The sequence below is a fragment of the Pelophylax lessonae genome, assembly GCF_965119305.1.
Source record: "Pelophylax lessonae genome assembly, chromosome: 4".
In the NCBI taxonomy this organism is placed as follows: domain Eukaryota; kingdom Metazoa; phylum Chordata; class Amphibia; order Anura; family Ranidae; genus Pelophylax; species Pelophylax lessonae.
The window spans coordinates 130,070,667-130,078,995 of NC_138771.1; the positions used below are offsets into that span (position 1 = coordinate 130,070,667).

Sequence of the window (8,329 nt, forward strand, 5' to 3'; positions counted from 1 at the left end):
TATTTCTTTAAAGTTGCAGTCCGGTCAAAAACAAACTAAGCTTAACCGCTTCCTGCCCGTGCCTAAAGACAGATACAGCGCGGGCTCACATTGCCAGGAGGGCGTCTATGTACTTCCTCCCATGATCACGCTTCCCGCTTGCCCCCTGCAGCACACATCGGCATGGATCTGTGATCGCCGTGTCCTTCGAACACAGCTGATCACATATCGGGGTAAAGAGTCATTCACAGAGCTCTTTACTATGTGACCAGCTGTGTCCAATCACAGCTGATCACAGTGTAAACAGGATTTGGCGGTTATCAGAGATGTATAGTAACGAAGTAGAACTACTTAAGTACTGTACTTAAGTACCGAAATGCGGTATCTGTACTTTCCTAGAGTAGAATTTTTTTCTCCTACTTCTACTTTTACTTCACTACATTTTTTCGATGATTTCGATACTTCTACTCCGATATTTTTTTTTTGTGCTGCATCGTTACTCGTTACTTTTCTCTGCCTTTCCCTTTTTCTTTTTTGTTTGGTTTCCCTCCTTACTGCTCTCTCCTACTCTTTCAATTATCCTCCCTATTCTGCCTTCCCCTCTCCCCTCCCCTTTTCTATAGGAAGGCAAAAACAAAGGTAAAGATACCCCCTTTTTCATGGGTACCTGGTCTCTGGCCATTTGGGTAGCGTTGTTCCGCTCCAGGCTTCCGCTGGGCCGGCGTGGAGTGCTCCCACATGCGCCTCTCGGCGCTCTGACATGTGTGGCGGCCTTCGGTCACTCCGCTCCTCCCCTCCTTGTCTCCATTTGCTGACGTCTCAGCGCTGGGAGGCGGGGATTCCGGCGGCCGCGCAGTAGAGGCATGTGCGCATGCGCAGTGCGATCGAGGCACTGGCGGCCATCTTGGTTAAGGGAAACATGGGGGGGTCTCTGATGTAAGGGGGGGCTTTGTGTGGGCGGTCTCTGATGTAAGGGGGCTCTGTGTGGGGGGTCTCTGGTGTAAGGGGGCTCTGTGTGGGGGTCTCTGATGTAAGGGGGCTCTGTGTGGGGGGTCTCTGATGTGTGGAGGGCTCTGATGTAAGGGGAGCTCTGTGTGGAGGGGCTCTGATGTAAGGGGAGCTCTGTGGGGGGCTCTATGGGGGGGGCTCTGATGTAAGGGGGGCTCTGTGGGGATGGTCTCTGATGTAAGGGGGCTCTGTGTTGGGGTCTCTGATGTAAGGGGGGCTTTGTGTGAGGGGTCTCTAAAGTAAGGGGGCTTTGTGTGGGGATGGTCTCTGATGTAAGGGGGCTCTGTGTTGGGGTCTCTGATGTAAGGGGGGCTTTGTGTGGGGGGCTCTGATTTAAGGGGGCTCTGTGGGGGGGTCTCTGATGTAAGGGGAGATTTGTGTGTGGGGGGTCTCTGATGTAAAGGGGGCTCTGTATGGGGGTCTCTGATGTAAGGGGGCTCTGTGTGGGGGTCTTTGATGTAAGGGGGGCTCTGTGTGGGGGTCTCTGATGTAAAGGGGGCTCTTTGTGGGGGCTGGGGGGTCTCTGCTGTAAGGGTGCTCTGTGTGGGGGGTCTCTGATGTAAGTGGGGCCTCTGTGGGGGGTTTCTGTTGTAAGGGGGCTCCTTTGGGGGGTTTCTGTTGTAAAGGGGGCTCCGTTGGGGGGTGTCTGATGTAAGGGGGGTCTCTAATGTAAGGGGGGCTAAGTTTGTAGTGATCATAAAAAAGAAAAGTCAAATGAAGTGCAAAAAAAGTGCAAGAAAAAATGTGCAGGACGCTGGTGGGGGCGCCACAGGATCAGCTCGCACAGGGCGCTTGAACACCTAAGGCCGGCCCTGGTTGGGAGGTTCTCTTTCCCATTAACAGCAGATATGAAATTATATTCATCTTGTTTTGTCACATATATATATATTTGAAGATTCACAATATTTTGAACTTTTTATTGACTTAGATTTCATACACTCTTCCTTTATTTCATTATTGGAATATATTGTTGTATATCACATTGGTTTATATATGATTTTGCGCACCAATAAGCTGTGGAGAAAAAAAAAACAGGCAGGGAAGAGAAGGAGGGATGCTTTAAAAGGGGAAGGGAGGGACATACTTTATCTGTTTTTTGTTTACAAAAAGTTACAGCCTAAGGAATTGTGATTGTCCTTTAGGTTAATCATTTGAATAAATCATTTGAAATAATAAAAAACAATATGATGTTCAAACTTTTGACTTCTTTCTTTAATAAATACATAACACAGTACTTGTACTTCTACTTTCCGTACTTGAGTAGAATTTTTTTTAAAAAACTACTGGTACTTTTTACTTTTAGTACTTAAGTAGCAATTTTTTTGAAAAAACTACTTGCAATACTTAAGTAAAAAAAATGTTGAATACTTTAGTACTTCCACTTAAGTAACTTTTTCTGCGAGCACTTCCACTTCTACTTAAGTCACTTTTTGATCGAGCACTTGTACTTTTACTCAAGTAGAAATTTCGAGTACTTTATACAAGTCTGGCCTTTATCAGCAGCCCTCTCCTCATGCTAATATAGGGCACTAATCATCAGTGTCCTGATAATCAGTGCAGCCACAACAGTGCCCACAAGTGCTGCCAATCTGTGCCCACACATGCTGCCAATTAGCACCTATCAGTGCTGTCTGTCAGTGCCCATCAGTGATGCCTATCAGTGCCCATAATTCCTGCCTATCAGTGCCACGTATCAGTTCCCACAAATGCAGTCTACCAGTGCCCATCATTGCAGCCTATTAGTGCCCATCAGTGCAGCCTATCAGTGCAGCTTCATCAGCACACATCAGTGAAGGAGAAAAATTACTTATTTCAAAAATTTTATACCAGGAAATAAGATTGCATTTTTTTTTCTTTTTCGTTTGTTTAGCAAAAAATAAAAAACAGTGATTTAAATGCCAACAAAAGAAGCTCTATCTGTCTAAAAAAAAAAAAACGATAACAATTTACTTTGGATACAGTGATGCATGACCTCACAATTGTCTTTAAAATGTGTCAGAGCTGAAAGTTAAAAATTGGCCTTGGCAGGAAGGGGGTGAAAGTGCCCAGTAGGCAAGTGGTTAAATCTACCCCCCCCCCCTCCCATCCATTCAAAGCCTATTCTAACTACCCTGTAAATGAAAAATGTCTATACTTACCTATTCTAATGGCGCTACGGTCCAGTCACATGATTGGTTCCCAGCAGCAGTATCAGTGTAGAAGAGGGACAGCCGGCACTCTCCTCTTCACTGTAGTTGGCCGCTGAAGAGATCATGTGATCGAACCAAAGCACCTTCACAATAGGTAAGCATATATATCTTTCCTTTACAGGGTAGTTAGCATAGGGCTTAGTGGTGGAGGTGGGAGTAGATTTAAACTTCCACTTTAAGTTTTGCTATGTGAATGTAGACATGTAACAAACATAAAGTAGATGTTATCCCAATTTAGCTGCAAAAGTAGAAATACACTTTTTAAGTGCTACCTACCTGCCCCCTATAGCAGGCTTTGGTAAAGTGGGAGCTGGTGGGGCAAAACAAGACTTTTAAAGGAAAATTCAGGATTTGCATGCAATTGTAACTGCTCATATCTGTGCATGATATATTTTTTATCATATGTTTACCAAGCCTAAACCATATGTATTCTCTACTTCATCCCAAAGAGTCCACTAAGAAGTGGGTAGATTCTGGCTAAACATGGCTTTAAAGGGTACAGGGGACTGAGTAATTCCCTTGTGTCCCATGTGACATCACTCAGGCATAATACTATATTAGATAATGCTTAAATCATATACCAATTTAAATATGATATGAACTTATATCTCAGTGATACACGAAGAACAGCTCAAAAAATCCCACTCATATCATTCATTTTAAGTCACGATTCATGTAACATAAATGATAAGTTCATGTAAGGAATTATTTACTTAGGCATACATATGCAAAAAAAAAAAAAAAGTCAAATGGTAATGATGATTTATCCAGTAATTTTTATTAAATTGAGTTCTGTGTTTGTCTGTACAGGATTGTGAAATATGTTTGGACTGTACACTATAAAAGTGTGGCTTTTAAAAGAAATGGAAACAACTGGGTGTGGTTTTTTTACTTAAATTTGTGTATTTCCTCCAGATGTGAGCAGTAATTCAGTGTGAAACTTTACCTCTGTGCAGGAGCTTCCTGTATTAAAGACCGGTCACTTCTGCTCTCTCCTTGTGCAAGGTGACTGGTCATGTCTCTGCCCCCCTCTAGTTTTCTGCAGGCAGTCTGTAGTAGATGGGAATCCTGGTCTTATGTACATGCCCGTGATAATTTCACCATTTTTTATAAGGTGATAACTGGGTTTACAAAAGCATTCGGTGCACCAAAAGTGGGTTTCTAGCCCTTGTGGCTATTGAGGAATATAGTGAAATAAATGTTTTTGAGTATGGAGTTCAGCTTTAAACTTCAAACTATACCTTTGGTACAGTTATTGCTTAGTGAACATGGTAGTAGTAATCATGGATGAACTATATGGCAGCTGCCATAATTGGAATGTTATCAGTCCTCTTAGCCTTAAAAACTGAGATGTTTTGTTTAGTTTTGTGTAAAATTCTTTAATACATTTTTTTTGCAGTTAGGCTTACTGAAAATGTCAAAAATCAGTGGAAGATGAGTTCTGATTGGTTCATTTGGATACTTTGACTACTGACTGAGCCTTTAGTTGTGTCTGCAGCACCTACACATAATGTAGTTAGCAGCTAACTAACCAATAATAAATAAGACAGCATTAACCCTTCAGATTTTGTACTTCCAAAAAAGGCAATTTAACAGTTGGGTACTGGCCAACTGTTAAATTGTTGCTGAACTATACCTTATGATGAGGATCTGGTTCATGAAAATCAGCAACAGACAAAATGCTGACATCTAACCAAATGTATCATAATTTTGTAGGAAAACACAAAAAAATTAATAGAGTTAGCATAATGCAATAAATCAGTTGTTTACATTATATTCTTTTTTATGTCTCCTCAGGTGAGTCCACAATCCAGTATGATTCTCCCGCTGCCACCTTGCCTGTGTCCCATCCTGTTGCTTGTACTGGGATCCTTCCTGTCTGGCTCGGCCTCAGGTTGTCCCCAACGTTGCGAATGCTCTCCTCAGGATCGTTCTGTTTTGTGCCACCGCAAACGTCACCTCAACGTTCCCGAAGGCATCCCCACTGACACACGACTATTGGACCTCAGCAAAAATAGGATCAAGGCGCTTAACCAGGACGAGTTCTCTTCCTTTCCTTACTTAGAGGAGCTGGAGCTCAGTGAGAATATAGTGTCTTTGATTGAACCTGGCGCCTTCAATGGCCTTTTCAACCTACGATCTTTGGGGCTGCGAAGTAATCGTCTAAAGCTAATTCCTTTAGGTGTATTCACAGGACTCAGTAACCTTACACAACTTGACATCAGTGAAAACAAAATTGTCATATTGCTGGATGACATGTTTCAGGACCTTTATAACCTCAAATCTCTGGAAGTTGGAGATAATGATTTGGTGTACATTTCTCATCGTGCCTTCCGTGGACTCAACAGCCTGGAAGAGCTGACACTGGAAAAGTGTAACCTCACCGTGGTGCCCACAGAGGCTTTGTCACACCTGCATGGTCTCATCTCTCTACGGCTCCGGTACCTTAACATTATTATAATTCGCGACTACTCCTTTAAAAGGCTGTTCCGGCTGAAAAGTTTAGAAGTTGCCCATTGGCCATATTTGGACACAATGACATCCAATAGCCTCTATGGATTAAATTTAACATCTCTTTCTATTACACACAGCAATCTGAGCGCTATACCATATGTGGCAATCAGGCACCTTGTTTATCTTCGCTTTCTTAACCTTTCATACAATCCAATCACATCTGTGGAGGGATCTATGTTGCATGAGTTGCTGAGACTTCAGGAGTTCCACCTGGTAGGTGGTCAGCTTTCTGTTGTGGAACCCTACGCGTTCCGTGGTCTAAACCATTTACGTGTACTAAATGTTTCCTCCAATCTCCTAAGTACACTGGAAGAATCTTCTTTTCACTCTGTAGGCAATCTAGAAACATTAATTTTGGATCGTAACCCACTGGCATGTGACTGCCGTTTAATGTGGATCTTCCGGCGACGCTGGCGTCTCAACTTCAATCGACAGCAGCCATCCTGTTCCAGTCCAGAATATGTGCAGGGAAAGGAGTTCAAAGATTTCCCTGATGTGCTGCAGCCAACCTATTTTTCATGCCGAAAAGCACGCATCCAGGATCGAAGTCCCCAAGTGGTCCATGTAGACGAAGGGCATACAGTACACTTTTTTTGCCGTGCTGATGGAGATCCACCACCTACCATACTGTGGCAGTCCCCACGGAAGACTTTCATCACCAGCAAAAGTAACGGTAGGCTGACTGTATTTCCAGATGGAACTTTGGAAGTACGTTATGCCCAGATCCAAGATAATGGGACTTATCACTGTGTGGCAAGCAATGCAGCTGGTAATGATACTTCACTGGCCCATCTTCATGTGCGTAGTTACTCACCTGACTGGCCTCACCAACCCAACAAGACCTTTGCCTTCATCTCAAACCAGCCGAATGAAAGCGATGTCAACAGCACTCGTGCAAGTGTCCCTTTCCCGTTTGATATTAAAACTCTTATAATTGCCACCACTATGGGATTCATATCCTTTTTGGGGGTGGTCCTGTTTTGCTTGGTTTTACTATTTCTTTGGAGCAGAGGAAAAGGAAACACTAAACATAACATTGAGATAGAATATGTTCCGCGAAAGTCTGATGCTGGACTCTCCACTGCAGATGCTCCTCGCAAGTTTAACATGAAGATGATATGATATTGGTTGATCAGTGGGGGAAAAGAAAGAATGGGGTAATAGGAGCAGGTAGTGGATTGCAGGAAGCCTGTTCTTATTCCACCTTTTCTGTTAAGCCCTTACTGGATAAGCTGTATAACTCTGGAGGGAAAGCAATGGTGACAGGAATTCCATAGTCTGTACTTTTTGATCCATGGACTTTGTATGTTTGGGGAATGACCTTTGCACTTTTAACCTTGTGAGTTTAACCCTCAAAACTCCCCCAGATTGCAGAAAGCCCACCTGTTTCATACCAACTATTCAGTTGTCGATATGGGGGGAGGGGCAGAAGGATAGGATTGGGCAAATACAATAATAGAAAAGGAAAATACAAATCCCCAGTCAAAAACAGGAAAAGCTGAAGGAATGCGAGGCCAACTGACTCTGAAACTGAACTTTGACCTCTGTATCTTCTCCTGATTTCAATACCTGTGATTTTTATGAAAAAAATAAATATGAATATTATTGAAAAAAATTAAAGAAAAACTGTAAAACTCCAACAGCAGTGATTTTTTTTTTTTTTGCCTAACGATTTATTTCATGTCTTTTTTTTTTTTTTTTTATAAAGGAGGTTTGTGTGTAAATTGTAGGTGCTGAAAAGTCAGTATTAAATGGACACGTAAAAACAGTAAGTATAGCTCTAAATGTAATAAGTGAGATTGATTTGAATGGTCCCAGTTAATACAGTAGAGTAAAAAACTGCTATTGTAACAACCTTGAGCATAATGTAAAATTGTTTTTGATTTGGAACCTGACCTTTCAGAAATACCAATTACCAGACACTTAAAGCTGAATTCCAGTCAGACAGCAAAATACCCGGTGCTGCTGTATAGTAGAGTGCAAGAGTCTGGTGCCAAATCACTAGTTGCATTAACATACTTTAAATGATTTATTAGTGAATACTAGGCTCCATTGATTTTAGTCTTTTATATTTCCCTGGAGTTGAATTTTAACAAAAAATATCATGAGTCTGGGAATGTGGACAAAAAGTCAGCATTAAATTGGAGGAAAAAGTAAATGTAGAAAGATGCAGAGGCTTACAGTGTGGAAACAGAAGAAGAAGATATGTTAAAGGTAACGGTAGGCACATATATGTCCCTGTAGAGTCGGATTGTTAAAGAAAGAAACAGTGCTAAGAGCCATCAGTTCATGTGCATGCTGATAGATATGAGCTATCATGAGATATCACTGTGCTGGCTCTCTTTTCAATGTCCAGCCACAGGAAGGGGAGGGTCCAGAACAACCTGGGCTCAGAGAAAGTGGGTTGAATGATGCTGGCCATACATTTTAAATGTAGCAGCAGAAAAAAAGTACTGCAAGGGAAATATATGGATTGGAGGTGAATATTGCAGCAAGAGCTGGATTTTTTATTTTATCTTTCAGTGATGGGCTTTTCGTTTTATCAATTTTTTTTTCTTGCTGCACTACTGCTTTAAATATTGAGCAGAAAGACACCGTGACAATTTAGAGGTCATTTTAGCGCTGCTCATGTATGTTAC

General features: G+C 42.1%; 1 protein-coding gene across 4 annotated transcripts in view; it reads left to right on the top strand.

Moving 5' to 3' along the window:
- Positions 1-7,330, top strand: part of LINGO1 (leucine rich repeat and Ig domain containing 1) — a 589,917-nt gene extending 582,587 nt beyond the window's left edge. For all 4 annotated transcript variants that reach the window (XM_082254206.1, XM_082254207.1, XM_082254208.1 and 1 more), the window contains one exon: positions 4,974-7,330. In XM_082254206.1, coding sequence (XP_082110332.1) covers positions 4,992-6,812 — 1,821 coding nt within the window. In that variant the 5' untranslated portion in view covers positions 4,974-4,991 and the 3' untranslated portion in view covers positions 6,813-7,330. The remainder of the gene's footprint in view (positions 1-4,973) is intronic.
- Positions 7,331-8,329: the final 999 nt, after the last annotated feature.